This window comes from Protopterus annectens, chromosome 5.part1, assembly GCF_019279795.1.
Source record: "Protopterus annectens isolate FY-2018-M chromosome 5.part1, PAN1.0, whole genome shotgun sequence".
Lineage (NCBI taxonomy): Eukaryota > Metazoa > Chordata > Ceratodontiformes > Protopteridae > Protopterus > Protopterus annectens.
Genome location: NC_056736.1, coordinates 60,527,601 through 60,552,452, shown reverse-complemented (window position 1 = coordinate 60,552,452; position 24,852 = coordinate 60,527,601). Strand labels below are relative to the sequence as shown.

General features: G+C 38.3%; 1 protein-coding gene across 2 annotated transcripts in view; it reads left to right on the top strand.

Moving 5' to 3' along the window:
- TDRD3 (tudor domain containing 3) overlaps positions 1-24,852 on the top strand; it is a 1,563,842-nt gene that overhangs the window by 808,444 nt on the left and 730,546 nt on the right. For both annotated transcript variants that reach the window (XM_044072885.1, XM_044072886.1), the window contains exon 7: positions 21,132-21,281. In XM_044072885.1, coding sequence (XP_043928820.1) covers positions 21,132-21,281 — 150 coding nt within the window. The remainder of the gene's footprint in view (positions 1-21,131; positions 21,282-24,852) is intronic.

The following is a 24,852-nucleotide window of genomic DNA, read 5'->3' as shown; positions in this document are numbered from 1 at the left end:
CCTAGTGGCTTAGTTTGTAAGGTGGAGGTTATGAGCTTGTCGTTAGAGGAGTATATATGGAAGGTTGGAGGTATGGGTGATTTGTTGGGGAGAAAGAGCATGAGCTTGGTCTTGCTTGGATTTAAAATAAGGTTAGATTTGTTTAGCCAAGATTGAACTTGTAGAAAGGATTGTTGTGTGACTTCCACTAGCTGTGTGAGGGAAGATGCATTACATATGAGGATAGAATCATCTGCATATTGAATAACTGAGGCTAAAGGAGTGAAATGATGCAATTGATTAGTAAATATACTGAAAAGGAGGTGACCTAATGTGGAACCTTGTGGGACTCCAATATTAACAGGAAGTAAAGATGATGGCTCTTGCTTCCACCTAACGGCTTGTTGTCATTTACTTGGGTAACTGTGAATCCATGATAGGGCAGTGTGCCTAGCTCGGAAAGTAGTTTTTGGTGTGAAACTGTTTCAAAGGCTTTAGAGACATCAAGAAAGATTTCAAAGACAAGTTTGTTTTTGTTTCTGTATTGATTTATAGTGTTTATAAAACTTAGGACGGTTGTGGTGCTATCATTGGGGCGAAAACTGTGTTGACTATGAGATAGGAGGTTGTTGGATAGAAGATGATTTAGAAGTTGGGTATAAATGCATTTTTCAAGTATTTTAGAGAGGGGTGAAAGGATAGCAATTGGTCTGTAGTTTGTGAGTTCTGTGGAATTTCCACCTTTATGCAAAGGAGTGACATAGGAGATTTTCCTGTGAGTAGTGGGCCATAGCTTTCAGTAATAGAGTGATTGATATGGGGTATGTGCTAGCTTCAGCTGCAGTTTTAAGGAATTCTGATGGTAAATTATCTGCGGCAAGGCTGGTAGGTTGGAGTTTAAGAAGTTTGTATATGATGTGAGCTGGTACAGGTTGTAAGCAGAAAGTATTTGTGAGATTATTATTGATGAATGGGACATTGGGTGATGTATTTTGGTTATGTTTACTGAGAGAGTGCATTGAGTATGTAGAAGGAGTTGAACTGTATTGCTATATTATCCACTGAGGGAGATGTATTGGGTATGGGAGTAGTAGTGTTGCCAGGTTGAAGATGTTTGTTAATGGTAAACCAGAATTTTTTTGGGTTGTTTTGATGCTTTTGCTGGGCAGTGATGTATCTTTTTTTATCTGTTTTTATTTGGGATTTTGCTTTATTTCTGAGCTGTTTTTATAGCTTTAAGTTATCTTGATTTCTATTAGTTGACCATTGTACCCATACCTTGTCCCTTTGTTTCAGAAGATCTTTGGTGTTATTTGATAGCCATGGTGAATGGTGCATTTTTATTCTAGCAGTTCTACAAGGGTCTAAGCTGTTTAAAATATCCAGGAAGGTAGTATTAAAGTGTTGTACAGCAGCATCAAGTGGTAATGTTTTTAGGGGATACTAATGTATTTGTTGGAGTAGGATGTGAAATTCTTGAGTACTGAAATTTGTTTTATTATGGATTAGATGATAGACTGATTGTTTTGGTGGACTGCGATTGTGTCTAAGAACAAAAGTGGGCAAATGGTCCCTGAAATTGTTGGGGAGACATCCTGATTGTAGAGATGGAGATTTGTTAGTGAGAATCCATTCTAAAATTGAGGGAATTAGAAAATAAAATTGAATCTAAAATGGAGTGAATTGAAAATGGAATATGCAAAGAGACGTATGATGTTCAGACCACATATGTATAACATCTAAACTATCTGCTTCTTGCTAAAAAATGTATGGTACTTTAGTATATCTTTATCTTGCATTCAAAGTAGAGTGTGGAGTTTTCACACACCTTACATGCAGTATAATATAGCTGTAGTAGGAAAAACAGTAAGTCCTGTTATTCTTGCACTTTTTATTCAGTCCTTCTGTTTTAACCCATAAGGAAAGCTGGAAAGGAGCAAATTAAAGTAAATATAGTGTTATGATCTTGTGCTGCTGGAGGGGCGTATAAGAGTGTATTGATAACTTTATATAAAGAATTAAAATATAATAGATTTCCCTATTTTTCCAGAGGTGTATGTCTACATTAATGTCCTTATTTTATTCTGTAGACATTTTTTTAGGTAAATATGCTTTTAAAGCAAGATAAAATGCCGAAAAGTATGAAACATGATATTCATTTGCCAGGTTACTAGCTTTGATCTATTACCGCTTGATTTTGGCAGGAGTCCAGCAGCTTACAGATGCAGGCAGTTAATCATGAGATGTCTGAACAGTGTGTTCTGAGGGAAATTTGCAAGGAAGAATGTAATTAACTTTTAAAGGGATATTGACAGGTAGTTCAGTGCAAATAAATGAGTAAAAGCAGGCTGTAAATACACTCCAGGAAATTAGCAAATGAACCAAGATATTGGGGCAAGTAACTCGGTTTGGACTGCAAGTTTGAGACTGTGTTCCTTATCAGGAATTGATAGAGTATAGGCAAATGAAAGGATTAGTAGAGTGTTAAATGAAAGACCAGTTCTGTTAGAGTTTTTAGTTGAATGTAGAGCAGAAGATGCTGTTAAAAAGAGATGATTAGTGGGGTGTACAGAATGTTGAGCAGTAATTATAAGATTCAATCTGAAGATTTTAAAAAAAGTTTGGGAAACGTGCACAGAAAAGCAATATACAAAGAAAAAAGAAAGATATCAGTGGGGCTCTCATGTATGCAACAAAGCCCAGAAGGTTTAGTATTTTTGCATGGCTGTGTTTCCGTTGTTATTTTTGCACCCCACGTTGACATCAAAGGATTTTTCCTCAGGTAGATATCAAATGCTGAAAATGTGACAGGGAAGAGGCGTGTAGTTGAGAACATTTTTGGAATGGAACAAAATGGCAGATTTTTAAAGTTTCCTGCACGTTACTTTTGACAGAAATGTTGGCGAAAACAAGTAGCAGTAACTAGGCAAGTAATTCTTTTGAGCTGGCATTTAAGATCTGAATTGCCTAGACTTACTAAGGTATTATTAATTTTAATGGTGTTGGACACACTACATTTGCCATAGGTGAGAGTATGTGCAAGAATGAGTGGTGTGAATGAACTACTGTGGCAGGGCTATCTACCCGGCGGTGTAAACCTTGGCTTGAGATGATTATCACTGTGGAAGTAACACCCCGACCCCATGGGCAAAATGTGAAAAGGGGCTGAGGATGGATGGCTGCCAGAGAAGAAATTAGTTGAAAATTGAAATGAAAAGTCTATGCCAAACATAAAAGAAGTTTTAAATATTGTAAAGGATGTAAAATAACTGGTGATGGGACCATTAAAAATGGAGGGAGCAAATTTCATAAAAATAAGTAGAATTTGAGAGAGCAATACATGTAGACTAATATTCAGGGGGGAAAGTAAGGGAAAGCAGCAACTCAGCAAGGAATGAAAATTGTTAAAAGGAATACCTGTATACTGCATGACAATAATAATGGATCCTGTTCATAGGTTCATAGGTTCATACTAGGCTATCTGCCCAAGGGCATTTATAAGCCTAGCCCATAGTTATGTGGCTTTCGCCACCCCTTTAGTTTGAATAAAAACTATGCCTATCATTTTTCTGTGCCTCTGTCAAGCAGTGACACTGAAGTAATCCCTGGGGGTATATCTGCGATCTCCCATCCATTGGTCAAGATTCCTCTTGAACAAGGCCAGCGAGGTGCTCTGCCTCACATGTACCGGGATTTTGTTCCACAGCATAGGGAGTCTCTGGGTGATGAATCTGTCCCTCCAGCACGCTCTATTTATAACCGTGTCAAGGTTTAAGTCTCCGCCCTTGTGGTTCTGAGGGATCTAGATTTTTGAGGTGAAGCATATTCATCAAATCTGGGTTTGACATGGCCTTATATGTCAGGCACAGGTCACCTCTGAGCAAGCGGTATGAGACTGAATAGAGCTGGAGTTCTTTCAGTCGAGCAGCATAAGACATATTTTTGAGACCCTTTATCCTTTTGGTGAGGAACTTTTGGGGCCTTTCAAGCTGCAGCAGGTGTCTGGTCAGATACATTCGAGGGCATTGTACTCAATCATAGGTCTAATGAGTGATGAGTACAGGGGGACGATGACCTCCCTTGATCTAGATGTGAATCCCTTCATGATCAGGTGGGCGATATAGAAGGTTTTCCTAACTACTTTAGCAACATGAGTGTCAAACGAAAGGCTACTGTCAACTTTGTTGTTGTGCTTAGTTTTCTTTTTAATTTAAAAAGTGTTGATTTAGCAAAGATGTTTAAACAATCATTTGTTCCCTGTTTTATAAGTCCCAAGACATGATTTCCTGTGACTTTAGATTGAATTTAGAAGTTGCAGCCCTGTTTCCACAGTTGAGCACATGGGGGGGGGTTCCAGCAAGCTACTGACAAATTAGTCATCGTTATGTGACTTTGTCAGAATCTTGAAGCAGTAGACTTTGCAACAGTTCACCCATTTGTAGGACTAGTTTTTGCTTCATTTAAATATGTTGTGCATTTACACAGAGGCAAATGCAGTTTTACACATTTCTTCAATGTGTTATGTTTTACTGCAAAGGTGAGTGCAGAGCAGTTTTCAGGTTTATCTTTAAAGCAATATGCAGACTTTATTTGATACAGCTCTAATGTAGCTAGTTCCGTTTTGGTTATTTCCTTTTGATACAATAGTAGCATTCCCCAAGTTTATTTGCCCTTACACATCCCTCTTGTTCTTAGACTAGTGAGTTTTGTTGAGAACCCTTTGAGAAATGAAGCTTGTGGTAGAGGCATGTCAGTGAAACGTTCTTAGTATACTCTTTTGAAAGGTCCTTTTTTAACAGGATAGCACTTTTGCCATTTTTACCCAGCAGTTCTTTGTTCTGATTATTATTTTGATTGCTTGGTGGGTCCCTTTGCCATTCTGCTTTACTGTGTGTGTACACTCTGGCTTTATCTCTTGTCTTAACAACCTTCTGACACTGCTCCTAAAGATTGCAGTGTTCTTTTATGTCTTGTATAATTCCTGACCAATAAGGCCCCTTTTATATGCTTTATGCTAATTGAAAAGGGAATATTATAGGCTGTAGCTACAAAGATGTGGTGATAAGCCCTCGAGACTACCAGTTGTTGCATAATTTTTCATTCTAGCCCCCCTTTAGGAGTCCACTCTATATACAAATGCTTTTCTCAGTTTACATACTGCATCTATCATTGAGAAGTAGGATCTTCTTCAGTTATCTCCCTCAAGGTTTTTAAAGTAAAGTCTGAAAGCTGTGCCTGCTTTAACTCCCTCTTTGTAAGCCATTCCAGTTCTCCTTATGGAATCCCACTTTGTGACAACTGTGTCTCAGTTTTTTTCTCAGTGAAAGCATCTACTTTTTCTCCTTCAGTAACACTTTCCAGAAGAGGTCTGGTACCTACGTCTAGCTGTGGCTTTCTGAGCTGGCCACATAAACAGACTGTATTGGAGTCATGAAAACTGGCTGTCAGCTGTCCATGCTTTTCCTGCATGATTGTGTCTCTGCTTAGCTGCATGTAACAGTATGTGCACAGGTACTGTGTTATCAACATTATTATTTGTTAGAACATCTGCTGGTGATAACATCAGACAGTGCTGTCTGCATGAATCTTTTCCTCCTTCACAGTCCAAATGAATTCTGGAAAATGGAGCCTCGAAATATCTCCCTCCCTTGATCTTAACTGGACTGGACTGTCTGGCAGGTAACATTTCTAGCAATCTGAGGGCAATAGTTACATCCAAGGTAATATCTTAAAAGTGTATTTTCCGCTTTGTACCAAGATAGGGTACATATATATCCTTGTCATAATCTCAAAAGTTGCATTTTTCAACTAATGTACCACTCCTGTGTTATATTAGTCCCTCGTGTGACTTTTGATCCCCAGCATATCACTGTATACCTTTGTACCTTAATGCCTCTTGGTTACACTGGAAATATTTCACTTGAAGAACTTCAGTGTTTTCCACTTTTGCCTGTGCAGCCAGCTGCAAAAGTTTAGTGTGTATCTTGGGTTTCCTTATATTCTTGTGTGGTTATAGGTATCTTCTGCAGTTTTGTCCTGCTGCCTAGATAGATGTCACCCTTTTTTCATTTTGTCAGCAGTATTACAATGACAATCTGCTGACCAGATTCTCGTAGCCCAAAAATACTGTGCGCTTGTTTGCTTATTGTAAGGTCTCTTAGGAACGTTCTAGTATTGACTTGAAATCCACTCACTCTCCTGTGAAAGTAATTCCTTCTTTCTGCAGTATATGCATTCATCTGCTTTTCTTTTCTGCTGTCTGAATTTTTTGTCATAAGGCATGGGAATTAATTTAATTTAGGCAATCCACATTTCTAATGGCCAGTTAAAACAAGGTATTATCCTCTTTATTTTAGAGAAAATATTTTGGTATTAACTGTGTTGTATGGGGTTCAGCTTTTCACCTGTTTACTCAAATGCATCTGATGATGGGTCAACATCTCACTCTCATGCTGTTTGTGCTTCTATATTTCATTATAAACACCTCCTCCCACTGTTTAGTTTCTATATCTGTATGTTCTCTCTCTCCCTGTGCACAACAAAATGATTCATTATTTCAATTGACTTAACCTGCAGATATTCAATTTTCATCTGTAATCTCTATTCTCTTTAATTAGTTCTAGGTCCTTGTTGTAGAGATGAACTTAAACAGTTAGAAGGTGACACTGAAAAAACAATCAGAAAAAAACTAAACGAAAACTACAGCCAAGCTAGAACTTCCAATGAGTGACCTCCCAAACCTCCTGTAACAGAGGCACATGTGATATATGCAAATGACCCTTATGAACGTCAGGTGTTTCAGCTATATGGCGATTCTGATTGCCGATGACTTTTATATTTGAAGTCATTTCAATGGACAATTTTAGGCCAATAAAGCCAAACCCCAGTAGCTATGTATATGCATATTTCAGCCTTGCTATGACCTCATCAGCATAGCATAAGCAGAGTGATTAAGCATAAGAAACACAGGGTTGTTATACACAGCTGATGTCCATTATCATTAGGGTGACTGCAAAATATCCCAAATAACAAATTAAAACAAAGAGTTAGAAGGTCACACTGAAAAACCAATCAGAAAAAAAACTAAATGAAAACTCCAGCCAAGCTAGAACTTCCAATGAGTGACCTGCCAACCCTCCTGTAACAGAGGCACATGGGATATATGCAAATGACCCTTATGAACATCAGGTGTTTCAGCTATATGGCGATTCTGATTGCCCATGACTTTTACATTTGAAGTCATTTTAATGGACAATTTCAGGCCAATAAAGCCAAACCCCACTAGCTATGGATATGCATATTTAGTGGGGTTTGGCTTTATTGGCCTGAAATTGTCCATTAAAATGACTTCAAATGTAAAAATCATGGGCAATCAGAATCGCCATACAGCTGAAACACCTGATGTTCATAAGGGTCATTTGCATATATCCCATGTGCTTCTGTTACAGGAGGCTTGGGAGGTCACTCATTGGAAGTTCTAGCTTGGCTGGAGTTTTCATTTAGTTGTAGAGATGAACCAAACTGCATTGCTGAATGCTTTGAACTTATAGCTGCTACTTGGCTGTCCCCATTTTGAAGTGGACTGTTTCAGATGCATAAAACGCTGCTGCCATCTCCTCCTTGGACATATTGACATACTAAATTCCGTTGATTTTGTACTTTCATCAGATATGACACTGATATGTTTCTATACTCCACGGATCTTATTTTTGCCTATTTCCTTCCTGCTCTGACTGAAAGATAATTGATGCAGACCTTTTGGTAGTTGTTTAGTGTTTGTATGACTCCATTGTGTAGGATCTATCCACTAAAAGCAAATTAGTATTTGTTGAGCAGGGGCTATAGTCTTTATTTCCTCAATTTTTATCATCAGTATTTTAAGTGCACTGGTACCACCAGTATGGGTTTGAATCACATTGCACTAGAACCCATTAATATGCAAAATGCAATTAGCCTTAAGGTTGTAGGGTAAATGTGCACTGGGTTCTTGTATAATGGCCAACTCCTGCCACACTCAACTGAGCTTTGTACTGCACAGCTACAGATTAGGTTTATAATCACTCATTCCCCAGAATTTTATCCAATTCAGACTGAACCCAGTGGCTTTTTCAGTGCACTCTCGTCAACACTTATTGAAAATTGGCTGGAATTATTTTCACACACACACATGCAATATTTTTAAGAATCCGTGTTGGGTGGTAACTGTCCAGATTCGATAACAAGTTTATAGTGTGCTGCCAGTAGTCATAACTAACAACATATAAACATGCCTGTTTACCCCTTAAAATAAACCAATTGTTAAATATTTGGATGGCATCAGTTAGTGCTGAGCAGTCACCCTTGGGGTAGACACCACACAGTAGAGGTACCAGTAAAATGTCAAAGCACTTAAGCTAATAAATGAAACATCAGCTGTGAGTATTTAAAGTTAAATAATATTTTGCAACTTGTAATAAATAAAACACTTATTTTATAAATAATTAAGCAAGCAGTATAGAACTTGCACAACAATTAATTTGAAAATAGAATGATTAGAAAATGTTCACTAAAAGATGTCTGACATGTAAACTAGAAACTGTCAGTGTCTGGTTTAAAGTTGCACTTTGTCCTTACTGACTTTGACTTTTAAATCCAAAGTGGAATTTTCAGAGTTCAAAAAGCAAGTATAGTGCAGCTTGAGCCCTGTCTGTAGGGGTGTGTTACAGCAAGCAAAACAGAAATTTCTGTAACATTTTGAATTTGAGTTAGTTCATCTATTTAAGTCCCCCAAAAGGATTTGTTATGACTTTTAAAAGATATGTTCCTGTTTCTCAGCTGGGGGAGGTGGCTAATCCTGACAATTCACATTTTGTATAGCAAGTTTTAGAGTAAATTTTAAACTGTAGTACATTCATACCGTCATATCTATTTTGTTTGTAGTTAATTGAATATGAAGTTATGCATGCTTCAGCTAAGCTGCATGCCACTGCTGTACAATTCTTGTATCGTGTGAATATGTACATATTCATTTCTGAGTTATACTTCTCAAGGTCTTAACTGTTTCATGACTGTCAGTTCCAATGAATACATTTTTATTGCACCACATAAATAAAATGGTAGTTGCAGTGACTGTTGCTATTGTCAGTGTTATTTATGATGAAGTTGCTTTCCTTATGAGTAGTCTATAGTGGTGGTTGTTAGTTTTGGCAGGTTTTTGTATGTGGGATTTGTGAATATGAATGTTTTTGCTGTGTTCTTTGTAGAATGGGAGTACAGGCCCTTTCCTAATTTGGTGGCCTTTGTATTTTCTCCATGGCTGTTTGCTAAGGAGTTAGTATTTTTAAATAAAGAAGTCTTGCCCCACAGAAAAATGTTTGACTTGTGTATATTCATTTTTGTTATGATATTGGATTTTTACATGCTAATTAGTACTTGTACACATGTTGATTTTGTTGCCATTAGTTGAGGTAATTTTAGTTTCTTTCTTTGTGATGTATTTTCTACTAGCCTTTTTTATCATTTTTTTCGAAGCTTTCATTACCTTTACTGAGATTGTGTGCATGTTTTATATGGGGGTGTATTGGATGTCACTCTGCAACTGCTTTTATACTTGCTAATAACTTTACTGAAATTATCTTTGCATTGTATTTTGCCATGTGCTAAACTTGTATGACACTTTTACCTTTGCGTTCACAACCCTGATCATGTATGAAATCCTCAGTTGACCGCTTAACCTGTTAACAGATCAGCTGAATTTATATTATTTGTATTTATATTTATGCCCTGTCTTCACAGGAATGGGGTTATGGCCAACTGGACGTTTTTCAACAAAATATGAATAAAAAGCGATGATGTATTTTAGATCCCATAGAAACAAGCTGGCGATGCTTGGTTTCATATATTCATTCCAACTAACCCTGACTTTATTTTCCCTTTCCCTTTCAGAATTTTTAATGTTCTGATAAATCACCGAGAGAGATAGTCAGTAATGCCAGACAGTTTCATTTTTCCTATTGTTCAAAAAATGCATGTTGATACAAAACCTGTTTTTCTACTAATTTTTAAGCAAATTAGAATATTTTTTTAAAACTGTCCCTGATTTTGGGCCTTTGCCTCCCTCATTAGTTGTGGCTTTGTCCCTGATTCTTGATAAGATGTTGAAAGTTATCAAGGTTACTGAGGTTATGAACTAGTAATTCTTGCACTTGGATTCAGTCTAATTTGTGTTCTGCTTCCTTGATGCTGCTTTTGGAATATGAAACAACAGTTCTTGTTATGTGGTAGAAGCATCTAGAATTTAGCATGTTTTTAATAAACATTTGGTGGCTAGTGGCCAGGCCTTTTTTCTCAGGCCAGAAACCTACCTGACTAATCTTAATTCTTTCTTGATTTCCCAGAATATTCTGTCCTGTGCCCTAAGTATCAAGGTGTCAGGCAGTTTGCATGTCATTTGGATTTTTGCATGTGATATCACAAACCCAGCTGTAGTAATAGCCTTTGTTTGACAGAGGATGGCAACTGTAGGTAATGGCTGAGCTTTCAACAACTGCTTTCCTTCTTTAGGATGTGGACAGCTGCTGTTCTCAATGATAACCTCTAGCAGAGACTAGAAGTCCTAGTATGCTACTAGCACTTTGCAGTTCTTTGTTAATATGGTCAAACACTACCATCATTAATTGTACTGTTTCATTTTATGCAAAATGATGCCACACCTGCTTTCCTTATCTGTAACAGAACATCATTTTGGATGATTCCTCCCATAGTTCATTGTCAGTCTTGGGCATGCATTATTATTTTAAGCTAGTAGAGAAAAAAAAGCCACTGAGATATGGCTTGTGATCAGAGAGGTCCTTGCTTTGAAGTAGTCATGATAGGTGAAAACCTGATTGAATTTAGGATACCATGTTTCTAGTGAGGTTGCATCATTACAACACAACTGTACTAACTATACTATGTAGTGTAAGGCCTTATTTGAGCATTAGTTGGCATTCTTTGTTTTTTTTTTTTGGTTGACTTTCAAGTTGATGCCTGAAAGGGCTGAGCTGCTGTTTTTTTCCACCTAATAAAAATAGTAGGTAAATGGCACTTAAAGTACCTTAGACTAGCAATTTAATTTGAACTCAGGCTAGGATGTAGTCCTATGCTCACTATATAACCTGTAAGTGTAATGTGCTACATGGACTTCTGGATGTTATCTGCAGTATGCAAGTCTTATTTGTGACTGTCGGATAAATGCCATGAGGCTCCTATTCTGTGTAATCTGCAGTCTTCCTCAGTTTTTCTGTCAGCATTTTTTTCTTTTAGGAGTGCCACCTCTATGACTGTTGCAAGTGTCCTTTGCCTTGGTAAAAGATTGACTTGCCATTACCCTTTCCTTCCTTTCTTACTCTTGTCACTGTCTTCTGCGTCTTACAGCAGTTGCTTTTAGAAAGGGATTTTGTTTAGTTGTTTAGCACACCCCCCACTTTATTAGTGCACTGTAACCCTAACCTTTACTGTGCACCTTAGATAAGAAAAATTCTTCCCATAACACTACTGCTATTCAGACAAATTAAGTTATGGTTTATAGATCACAAAAGGAAATTTTCTCTTTGCAGTGTTTTGTACATTTGGTAATTGGAATGTTAGAAAATGTTTTTGTCAATTGTGTGTGTCAACTTTTTCACATTTCGAACATTCAGCGCATATATATGTATAAAGTATATAGTTATAGTGACTACCAGTCATTTACATTTATATCTATGTATGTCACATGTGTATTATGTAAAATGTGTTTACCATTTTTCATTTCTGTATCCATCTTTATATACACACATGCACACAAGTGTGTGTGTGTGTGTATATATATATATATATATATATATATATATATATATGTATGTGTGTGTGTATGTATATATATATATATATATATATATATATATATATATATATACACACACACACACACACACACACACACACACACACACACACACACAATATGGTTTAATGTCAGAATCTCGAGTTGAGATGTCCGCAGATGAAAAACTCAAAACACTGATGTTCGAATTTTCATCTGGCTGAACATGTCAGTATTCGATTGTTTATATTAGCAAATGCACTGTGCATTCACTAATATCAACTCGAAGAACTTTACAGAGATTGTGGTACAATGCAGTTTGGGAAATTCATCCCTTTCCTCACTGTAGTTTGATCTCGGAGTTGGAATATATAGTTAGGGGTGTAGGGGGCGCAGCCCCCCTCCAAAACGTGATGTTAGGTATAGGAGTTTCCTTTACCTGAGCTCCTATATGGACATCACTTGATCTGTTTGGCAACAATGTTGAATCTGCTGAATTCGTTCAGCTGATTCGGTATTGTAACTTGTTCTACATTTTGACTTTCGTTTTTTTAGTATTTGATGTGTCGAACGGAAATTATTTTTCTGTTCAACATTTTGATAGTAAATCTTTATATATTTATGGGTACATTACATATAAAGGAAATGTACAAGTAATGAATCAAAAATGCTCATGGCCAGCATTTTAGAAAACAGTTACCAAAAAAATAAAATCCTCAAAAAGAAAATCTGTTGAAAATGAAAAATCTTTTTTCTTGTCATAGAACAAAACCCCACTAGCATATTCAGACCACATTTGTCTGAATAGTGTTAGTGTTATGGAAAAGGTTTTCCTAAGCTATTCCTTTAGGAGCAAGAGTAGGACTTGCACAATTGATAAGGTGGTGAAGCTCTCCATTCCCAAATGAAATAGTAGATTGAAGTACCTTAGCTTTAGTAAAATCAGCCAGCACCAGCAGGATTCAAGGAGCTCAGTGGATTTCGGCAGAATCAGTAGAAAAGTGCACTCAGCAGAATTAAAAGTCAAGAATCCCACAGCAGAAATAAAAAAGTCAACTCTTAGCATGGTGAGTTGAAACAGGGAACCAGACTAGATTAGCAGAAAAGGGTTCCAACAGAACTGTTTCAGAGAGCCTACTGCAGGAGTAATGAAATCAGAACACAGATTGACAGAATTAACAGTGACTATCAGGATAAATGGAATCAAGAGTCCTCCACCCGTTTTGCAGTATCACTTGATTCTCCAGCAAGATCAGTGGAATGAATTTGGGAGCATTCATCAGACCATTGAAGAATCAAAGCTTCCCATCACAGTTAACACATTCAGATGTACACATTTGCAAGAATGTTGTCCTAGCAGGATTAAATGAGCTAGTAAGTTAAGTTGATCACAGAAGATTGAAATCCTGATGCCTTACTGATTGTCACTGACCACACAGAACTGTGATTTGGCAGTCTGACTTTATTTTTCATTACAACCATATATGTTTAAGTGGTTTGAATAATTTAAGTGTGGCACTGGCTTTTTCAGTATTAACAGGGTTATTGCAGTTACTACATATTTTATTTGTATTATGAAACTTGCTTCTTGAGAAGCACCCACATATTAAGTCTCTCCAATGTACTAAGAGTTTGAATTCACATTTCAGTATAACCAAATATGTTTTTGAATTTTAAGGTGACAGCTGTGAACTTGGTTATTGGAATCTTTTGATGACACCCTTTGTTACTCCTTTGACCTAATAGCTACAAGAGTCCTGCATAAGCTTTCTTTAACAAATGTGAAATGCATACTATCCAAGTATAGTAGCCTTCTCTAGTTGGCAGAGGGATCCCCTTGAACTGGATAAGGGAGTCTGACATTTCAGCAAAGAAGATCGTCTGTGAGGTACAAATGGGCTTCATTCTTTGGTCTTTCATTTGATTGTCTATTTCTCCTCCTGTTATTGCCTGACTTTGACTAAGTCCCATAACCGTTACTGAGAGATGTTGCACTGTCAATTACTGAACTGATAAAGAGCTAGGAGATGGTTTTGATTTTCATTATTGTCATCTTGGTCATAAGTGTGCAGTTACTGGAAACTGCCCTGAACTGCATAGCTACAAACAAATGGCTCTGTTTTCACTAGAGTGCATTGATTTATTGTAACCAAGGTTGTTACCAGCATTGTATGGAAGTAGGTTAATAAATATATGTCCAGTATATGAAAAAGGCTTCAATTTAGATTGCTTGCAGTGGACGTGTACAATATTTAAGCCTATAAAGATGATAGAGTGTTCTAACCCCTTGCTAACATGTAATATTGAATCTGGGTTGCGTATTAGTGCCTTACTGAGTTAAGGCTAAATGTGATTTTTAATTCTAGCTGACATTGCTGTTGTGGTAGTGTACAGGAAGAATATTGTCATATTTATGGTAAGATCGTCTGTGTTTTCTGCAAACAAGTAAATGCCTTTTAGCTCCACGGAGTTTCTAAATATTTCTAGGAGCATGTACTTTTTCCCATAAGAAATCATGTGGTTCAAATAAATTGTGAAACTGAGGATTAGTATTATTTTTTTATATCCTATTGCAGAGTTTTAGGATGGCACAGTTTCTCTTAGTTTTACAGTGTGTTTTGTATTAATATGAATGTTTTTCAGATTTCAAATCAAATCTTTGTGCCTAAAATGTAATAAAAATATTGTTTAAAAAGGCATATGCAGAAAGTAGTCCAGACTTCATTTTTATAAAATATTCACTTGTGTTAATTTTCTAAAGCATAAGGATGAAAAATAAGCTTCCACTGGAGATTAAGCAATATTTTTTCTCTAGATTTGTATTCAGGTATGGAAAGAAAGGGAAACAAGTTAATCTTGATTTACATACTTTTATCTGTCAACAACAATTTAAGTCAAAAACTGTTCAGAGTAGTCTGTAGGCAAGTATGATCTGTTTGAATGAGTAAGACTTTGAGACTTCTGATGTATCATGTTATGCTTGTAAGTTTTACTTATTCACATTCATCTTTCTTTAATGGTTTTGGTAAAAGGTTGATTTATTTTTTTTGTTCCTCTTATTTGCACTTATCTGAAGTTGTTATGGGCTGTACTAAGGGAAGTTTGTGCACAACCATTTTTCGCTTCTGCAGGAAAGATGTAATACTGAATCAAAGCTGATATTAGGGAGGACTTTTAAGCTTTTATTACCATCTCATAATTTGAAAGAATAAATGTACCATTATCAAGAGGAGAATGGAACGTCAAGGTGAAGATTGGTTAACACTGCCAAAAGGTATTGTGTGAAAATGTTCGCCTTTTGAATTACTTGACACCCCCAATTCCCCCTGCTTATGCAAGCAAAGAAAGAAAACCATTCAGGTGTTCATTGTTTCTTTTTTTTTTTTTTTTTGTACCACATGATTCAGCATACATGTTCCAACCAAAAGAGCATTCTGTAATGTCTTGCTAATGGATGAGAAATTACTGGGAGCATTGATGTGTGCTGTGGAACAGAAACTGTAGTTGTGGCCCAGTAGATGTGATAGAGGCATGTCTCAGGTGTAGCAAATACTAAGAATAAAATAAACTCCTAAATGAGTAATTCTTTCCATAGCAAAAAAAAAAATCAAGATATTCATCTTGTTTCACTGTTGCAGTAATAACAACATAGTATTTCCTTGCTTTGGAAATTCTTGGCCATCCTGAATACCAGACACTTTACTACCTCTTCCAGGCCAGGCACATGCCCTCTCCGTAAGGGCATCTGTTTATAAGGGTTGTCTGTCAATGCCTTGTTTTCAGTTCTTTTTTTGCCATCTGAGCTTGAAGCATCCCATTTGTAAAGTGCATTGTTTAGTCCATGCCTGAGAACAAAAGCTGTGTTTCATTAGGGAACCATTTACTATTTTTTATGACATTTGTGTATTAGATAAACATAAACTGCTCTGTATCAAAACACATTTTTAATGAAGCGATAAAACAAAATACTAAAATAGTAAGCACTTTCTTCTCATGGATGTAATTAGTCAAGACCTCTGCTCTGTCATCATGGCCATGAGAGCTGTCAGTTGCCAATTGCATATGGTAAACTCCAGAAGACTCTTCTGGACCAATGAAAGTGAAATTGTAGAGAATGGAAGACAGATCTGTCTAATGAATTGCTTGAACTGTGCAGCTCCTTTTCCCAGGTTGCTAAGCATTCTTTGCATTATGGCTTAGTTATTCATAGGCAAGCCTGGTTAAGGGAACAGCCTTTTGCAGAACATACAGAATCAGAACTTCTGGATGCATCTTTGTACAAGGAGTATCTGTTTTGACCTAAGGTTAATCTGATCTTTAAAAACCTGGATGACAAAGCTAAATCCATGCAGCCTGCTGAGGGACTGTATGCAGGCAGAGCCACCTAGTTTAACAGGAACTTTTCCTTCCTCTCAACGTGGGCAAAGAAGAATGACCAGAAGAGACTGTCAGCAAAAACAGTAGGAGAGAGCAAGCATGCAAGGAAATGCATCTAGTGTATTCCAACCTCTGGAACCCAGCAGGGAAAAGCAATGAATCAGCCAGGCACCTTCCTGATCTCCCATGCCATGTCCCACCCCCATACCCTTCCCTCTCTTGCTCCCTGCAAGATAGGAGGAAGATTATCTTACCTCAGGACCAATGGGTCCTTCACATAATAAAATCAGGTTATACACTTCAATTTGCCTCACTTCCAAAGCTAGCAGGTAGTCCTTCCATCCCAAATAGCCAGCTAAGAGGCCTTAGTACAAATAGATCTGTTGCTAGCACAGGGCTCCACAGTAACCAGTCCGTCTAAAATAAAGTGGCCACATTACTCAAAGGTTTTCATAATGCCAAGGAAAGAAGGAACCTGGAGGCTTATCAAGGCTAAACAGGTTCATGCCGGTTCTCACATTGAGAATGCTCAGGTATCTGAACTTTAGAGCAGATGGAACATGTTATAAATGTTCTGTCCTGCAATTTGGCTCGTCTTCTGCACACAGAATTTTCTCAAAACATCTGGCTTGCTTTCTGCAGGACAAAGGGCATTCAAATTTACCCCTTTCTGGACATTTTTCTGATTCAGGCGAAGTCTTCCAAGGAATTAGAGTTATCCATTCACTTGATCATGACCATTTTTACCATTTGTAATGAAATCAAACCTGATTCCCACACCCAAGTTAGTAATTCACTACTTCCAGTCCTTTTTGAGCCAAAAACTTGATAGCCAGGGAAGTTCTGAGAGCATGGGATACATGGCATTATGCATTTTTATGATTCCCTGCCCAGATTGCACATGAAGAGGATTCAGTGGTAACTTAAGAATGTGTGACGTCAACATACACATGCCCCCAGACAGAAGATACAACTTCGCCCTTGCCTGAAAAAGAAATTTGTCTGGTGGTTCCAAGATTGTACCCCGAACAAAGGTGTGCCCTTGCAGCTCTAGCCAGAAAAATCAGATTTTAACCACCGATGCCTCAAACCTGGCCTGGGACACACATGATAGCTGTTTCCAGGTCCAGAAAAAATGGGACCAAACCTTTTCTCAGAAATCATATAAACCAAAATGAAATGGCATTCCTCAAAGGCATGATGGCATTTAAAAAAACTTTGGAAACCAGGAGTTCTCTTAATAAAGACAGACAACACTGCAGTGATATGGTACATAAACAGGGAGGGTACCAACTGTGTTGCTTAACTGTGCAGCTCTGGGATACGGCTCAGTCCATAGATCTACATATGATTGCCTGGTACCTGCCAGATGAGATCAACCATATAGCAATCCACCTCAGCAGGTTAGAGACAGACCAATACAAATGGAGATTAAACAAATATATATTTTCAGAAGCTAACTGTAACACCCCTGCACTGGCCCAGTAATCAAGGAGCCTCAATCCTCACCACTAAAACCAGTGAGGGACGTGCACATTGGGAGGATGACAAGTACACACACACACAGTAAAGTACAATTTCCCTTAAGAGCATACAGAGATCATAGTCAGTCTGGGGCTAGTTTCTCCCTCTTTCTCCAGATCCCCATTAAGACTTCCCACTGGCACAGCTGTAGAGTTGAGTCCTTAGCCATTGTTCCAAGCCAAGGCCTCCCAGCAATTTCTCTGTCCAACCAGTGCTTCATGTCCCTGCCCAAGTAGCTGACACACATACACACTTTGAGATTTGATTTATGCACAAACACACACCTGGGAAAGGCTGGCAGAGGTTTACTAGCTATGCCCCCTTCTGTCCAGACCATAAGGTACTTAGCACTTCCACCAGAACCCCTTACTTATCAGCTACTATAAGGCCCTTCCCAAAAGGTGATCAATTCTACTGCGCAATGTTATTGTTATCCAAATGGTAAGTGTGACCAGAACTTTTAAGGCTATTTAGGAGTGGCCTGTACAGTATCACCAAATACATATGCAATTATTCTAAGAGGTTATATATCTTTACACAAACCAGTCACAACTAAAAGGTTTAAATATGTTTAATAATAAATAATAAAAGTACAAGCCAGTACTTAATAAATCAGCACAGTGACAACAGGGTTCAGCATCACAGGAAATACTTTAAAACAACATTGCAGGACAGTCTCATATAAGTACAGAAAACATCTAGACTAATCTTTCTGTATTCCTATCTATCTCTAAGAGAAATGTTATGATCTAAGTCTTACTTACAGAGCAAAGACAAGTGCTGGTGAGAGGATGCTGTCAGATCCAAAACAAGATACAAAATGCACTAACTTTCTCTTTGAGATAGTTCTTAAGTTACTATCAACCATTTCTGCTCGGTCATCTCAGATTACATCATTCTTGTCACCTCTGCCTTAGTTCCCAGGCTAACAGGAACTTAAAATTTAACATTTTTCTGTGAAAAATACTTATCCATCAATGTACAGCTGATAGGAAGCCACAGAGCATTACAAAAACACTTTACATGTGAAACCTAGTAATTATCTCTGTCTCAAGTTAATAGAAAGAAACCCCTCGCACTAGACATCCTGTCACTTAGCTGGGATAAACTAACTTTATAACACATCGTAAAACTCTTCACTTATTTTCTTTGAGTTTGGAAGTTAGCATTGTATATTCCAGCCTTTACCATCAAAACACATATTTGCATAGGCATGTTGTTTATACACATTTCTGCTCTTTTCCAGCAGGGTGCTCTGTGGTTACATTCTTGAAGCTCAGTACAGAACTTATAGTTTTCTTACATTTGTAAGACAAGCATACAAATCATATTACTATTCACAAATGATATGGAATTATTTAGAAAATTCTAGCTGGCTGGGCTAGCAGCCTTCACACTAACACAGAAGTGGAGTGTGCCAGGAACAGACCTTTTTGCCACGAGATAAGAGACAAATAGGGAAGTATTGCTTAAGGGCCAAAGATAACAGGGGCTTGGAGGAAGGATGCCTTCTTTTGTTGGACACATCTGTTTCTTTATGCCTTCCCTTCTGTACCTCTCATTGCCATGTTACTGCTGGAGATCAGAACAGAAAGACCAAGGGTGATCTTTACATCATTTTGGCCAAAACAGCATTGATTTCCTCTACTCCCCAGCCTGAGTAAGCAGGAACCTTGGCTGCTTCCCTTGTTAACCCAGAATAAGGAAACCATTGTATAAGCCAACTTGAGTACCTTTAGGTTGACAGCCTTTGATGATTTAATCCTTTCCCCTCAAGGGGCTACCCTTTGATAAGAATGTCCTGATCATTCTGAAAGAGGCCAGAAAACTATACCTGTCAAGTAAAGATTTGCAATATGGTGCTACTCAAAAAGTCTGCTACCAGTCTCTGCAAAACTTCTCTATGATGCTGAGATATTTAGCTCAAGCCTTTCTCTTTCGACAATCAAAATACAAGTGTCAGCCATCTGTGCAGTGCTCCCCATGCCTCCCCCTTTTTTGTATTTCACCCTGCTTTGAGTCCATTTTTGAAGGGCATTATCCACCTCATACCTTTCAGGAGAGCCCCCGTCTCAACTTTTTTATTGAGAAGCTTAACCTGCCACCTTTTGAACATGCAGCTGTCACTGATATCAAGTTTTCTTTTCCTGGAAGACTGCCTTTCTGGTGACTGTAACCTCAGCTAGAAGGGTCTTAGAGTTGCAACCTGTAATGTGCACTGACCATTTCTTGATTTTTCCCTCTGACAGGGTTATTCTCAGGTCAAACCCCTCCTTCATAGCCAGTATAGCCACTGAAGTCTCTCTAAAAAAGTCTGTACATCTTCCTGCATTCGTCCCTGATCCTCAAAACATGGGAGAGCATATTCTTCACTGCCCGGATGGTCATAGGCAGCTTGGATATTACCAGGACAAGACAAAGAACATAAGGAGAGCAGACTATTTTTTGCTGCTTTTGCTATCAACAAACTGTGAAAAACAGTCAGACAAATTATTTCCAATTGGATTTTGAACTGTATTGATTTCTGCCCCAGGTGCCATGGCAAACAGGGACCTATACAAAGCAGAACATATTCCACTAGGACCACAGTAGCTACTCCTGCTTTTCTTGGTCGGGTGTCCACCAAAAAAATAACGGAAGCTGTCACCTGGTCATCTGTTTACACTTTTTCAAAGCACTGGAATCTGTCCGTCTTTTCCAGGACCATGGTTGGATTTGCCTGTGCTGTTTTGCAGGGATTTCTGGCTTCATCATAACCTGTTTCAAACCTCCCAGTCCTTTGCTTTTGGAATCCTCAGTTTTTATTACTGCAGCAGTGAAACACAATGAACATAGTGCAGTTTTGTCTACCTACCATACATGTAGATGTCTGAGAGCCTTCACTGTTGCAGTAGCCTTCCCTCTCTCTCTCAGCCAAGGGTTGGGGTGAGTTCCCTTTTTCTGTAATCCTGAGGATACCCTCCCACTAGTTTAGAGTTCAGGTCCCCCTATGTAATGGTCCACTGGGGACAGATTAAGTGCCTTGTGCTGTTGGACCTGGGTCTCAGATGTGGAGCTTCAGGTCTGGAGGGACAAGACCTAAAAACATGGGGCTAGCCAATGACCCTTATACCGAGATAACCTGACTTTAGGGATTGGGAGTTCATCAGGGCTGGAGGAGGGGAGAACATTCTCAGGTACCCAGGCCAGCCAAGGGCTTCAATAGCAAGGCAATCCCATGCTATTACTGCAACAATAAAGACACTTGAATATATACATTTATTGTATTAGACACAATTGTACTTTGCCAGACATAACTTCTTGGAGCTACATGTGCAGACAGCAGTAAAAGCAGATTCATTGTTAAAGAGAGCAAAGTTAAGTTAATGTATATGAAAAAAAAACATTTGTTTTGGGAGTGTAACCTGTTTTTGTATATTTGCATCATCAGAAGTGCGTATCTCACGAGCAAGTAGACAGCAGAGAATTAGATCGGAGGAAGACACTTCAGGTTACCAGCAGTGCAAAATCTGCTGCAGAAAATAATGAATTTGAGAAGCAGAGAACTGCTGCTATTGCAGAAGTAGCAAAGGGCAAAGAGGTGAGAAGACTTTTTGTTACTGTTTTGATAGATGATCTGCTCTTTATTTATGTAATATTTGACTGCATAGTTTTGTGCTTCTGCCAGTTTCAAGTGATGCATGATGATTTATATGGTAAATATTTGCAGCATTGTGCATGTTGTACTACCCTGGAGTTGGAAGCCAAGGAGAGAGACACTCCAGGCAGGAATGCTATCCCTGAATTTTATTCTGTGGCGATGGCACTTAGTTTCCCATCAAAGCTGCCTTTCCTTAACTGTTTTATATTTTGTGGTAATCCTTACCAGATTTACACTTTTGTTGCATTTTATGTGCTCTGTTTTCCTCAATTTATTTAAAATTGGACCTCCTAGTTATTCAAGGTCAGTGTAAAACATTGATGTCTCCTTACAGATTTTTTTAAGAATAAAACTTTTATTAAGTCCACCAAGTATAACAAGTTTAAAAAGAAAGACAAAAACAAAAACCTGGTCTTTTCTAATAGGCTTCAAAATTATTCCTAAATTAACATGGTACTATTCTGCCTTTAAGCTGTTTATGCATTCCACCCCCTTTTCTCCTCATTCCTCCACACAGCATCTTTTTATTAAAAGTCACACATGCAGACATTAAGTCTGTACAATCTTTATGCATGGTGCAGTTTGTCAATGACACTGGTATATATAATCTAACCAGTGCTGATGATATTTGTCTCTTGTTGCCAAACAAATGTTACCAGTCATCATTTTTATACAAACTAATATTTCCCACATTATTTTTTTTCACATTTTTAAAAAGAAAGAAAAAAATACAAATCTTACTAATTTAAGTCTAAAAGCCATTAAAAAACATCCAGGGGTTTGATATTTTGTAAGCAAATGCTTAATTTATCAGCTCAAGTAGGAAATAGGATGAAGAGAGAAAATAAGGAGAAAAAAACAAGAAAGATAATATATGTACAATATAGTTCCATATTTTTTTCAGATGTTATCTATGTGCACACACACACACTTTTCCCTCATTTCTCTTTTGTACTCTCCACTCCACCCATACAGTATAAGAAGGAATCAGTACTGCAAACTAAACAAGGATATACATTTTGAGCCTCAAGAGCAGGAGCACACTCAAGCAAATCTGCAGGCTGCGGCTACCACTCCACCCATACAGTATAAGATGGAATCAGTACTGCAAACTAAACAAGGATATACATTTTGAGCCTCAAGAGCAGGAGTACACTCAAGCAAATCTGCAGGCTGCGGCTACCACTCCACCCATACAGTACAAGAAGGAATCAGTACTGCAAACTAAGCAAGGATGTACATTTTGAGCCTCAAGAGCAGCAGCACACTCAAGCAAATCTGCAGTCTGCGGCTACCACTCCACCCATACAGTATAAGAAGGAATCGGAACTACAAACTAAACAAGGATATACATTTTGAGCCTCAAGAGCAGGAGCACGCTCAAGCAAATCTGCAGTCTGCGGCTACCACTCCACCTATACAGTATAAGAAGGAATCAGTACCGCAAACTAAACAAGGGTATACATTTTGAGCCTTAAGAGCACGGTCAGTCCACCCAGGCATTCTACTTGTATGTTTTATGAGAGTGAAGCTATTACATTAGCAGTATTTTTTAGTAGTTCTCAGCTTGCTAATAAAACTGACTGTTGTAGCCTTGTGTCCTCCCCATCCCCCCTGCTAGTACAGTAATCCTAACAGTCCAATAGACAGTATACATTTAATTCACATCCCTGTGACTAAATTAACCATCAAGCAGCCCTCTCAGTGCTTTCTGCCTTAGTTTGTATCACTTGGAGGCCCACCGGTTTATTTGCATCTCTATACATTCCCCTTCATTGCTAATGTATCTCCCTACTGTAATCTGTGCACAAACTGGTTACTAATCAGCAAGTCAACGTGAAGACACACTCCCTACCTTAATAAACTTTGCTGTCTCTTCTCTCCTTCACTTTACAGGTAGTTTGAATTATTACTTACTCCCCTCTGAGGCCTTCACTGATTTCCACTGATTGCCTCTCTGATTTCTTTGCATTCCACCTGGTTTACACCCCTTGTTCCCTCTCCTTCCCCCAATACAAAGTCTATATTAGAATCCTGCTGAGCATAGAGACATCTTTAAATTTCTAGTCTTCCACCAGGACACAAGTGCAGCAATTACATTCTGCTTGCCGGTAAGCCGTTAGAGCTCAGGAATTTGTTTAAAGTGTTCAGATTTGTAAAGTAATACTTACTTTTTTCTCTTGTCTTGGTAGGCTCTGCCCCTGTCCGTTCGCCCTCGCTAATGCTCGGGCTCTCTCCGCTACCCTGCCCGCTATTCCCTCCCGCCCCCACTACCTCTACATTTATAGTAATCACAGCCACACCCACAGCTCAACCTCACATCACCTGCACCAATCACAGCTCCTCAAGTCATATCACATTATACCACACCAACTTGCTCCACATAAAATACTCCCAGTCACTCTCATTCCCACTAGGCATTTTTTACATCACCCACACTACTTTCCCATCCACTAATAGTGCAACCCTATAATTCCTATTCAGACCCTCCACCTAGAAACAACTTAAACTTTATAACCATAACTATCACACAACTAAGTCTAGTCTGTCTTCTCATAATTCTTTACAACACCACAAGTTATCACTCTAGCAATATCCGTAAACTTAGTTGCACAACACTGCATTATGCACTCTTGTATACAGACACCACACATTATAATAATATCTGCCCACAGTTATTCAAGAACTACATAACGGACCAATTCAGAACTAAACACATATGCTCTCATTCCTACTGCAAAAAAAAAAAAAACACAGTACTTTCTCACACTCCCCACCAAACTCCAATATCTGTATAACCATTTTAACTCCAGGCTCACCATAAGTGGGGATATCCACCCCAATCCAGGCCCAAATCCATCCTGTCCAACATAAACTGCTCCAACACAAATGTCAGAACATAACACCCCCACTTTCTTCATCCCTGGGAAATCAACAGTAGGAGGAAAACCAACCATCTTTTAATGCTAAATATTAATATTAGAAGTATCAAAAATAAAATACTTGAACTCCAGGCCACAATAGCACACTACTCCCCAGACATAGTTGCTTTAACAGAAACCTGGCTAAATAAAAACATAGCTAACTCAGACATTCTCCCTACTGGCTACAATACCATTAGACAAGACAGACTACTTCGTAAAGGGGGTGGAACTGCCTTACTGTACAAGTCCAACTTAACTGTCCATCCGTTACCAAACTCCTACCCCTCCCCCAATAACTGGGACATACTTATCTCACAACTTTACCCTAAAAAGGTCATCACCGCAATTGTGATCTATATTCCACCTGGTAATACACCTGCTAGCCTTGAAGACTTCTTATCCTGGTGTTCTTCCACATACTCACAAGAAACCCTTATTCTGGGGGGAACTTCAACCTAGATTGGTTCACCTGTATATCAGGACCACCAAGTAATCTAATAAATCTCCACGGCTACCAGCAGCTAGTCCAAATTCCAACTAGATGTGATAAAAAATCTAAAAAGGAATCCATCCTTGACTGGGTCCTA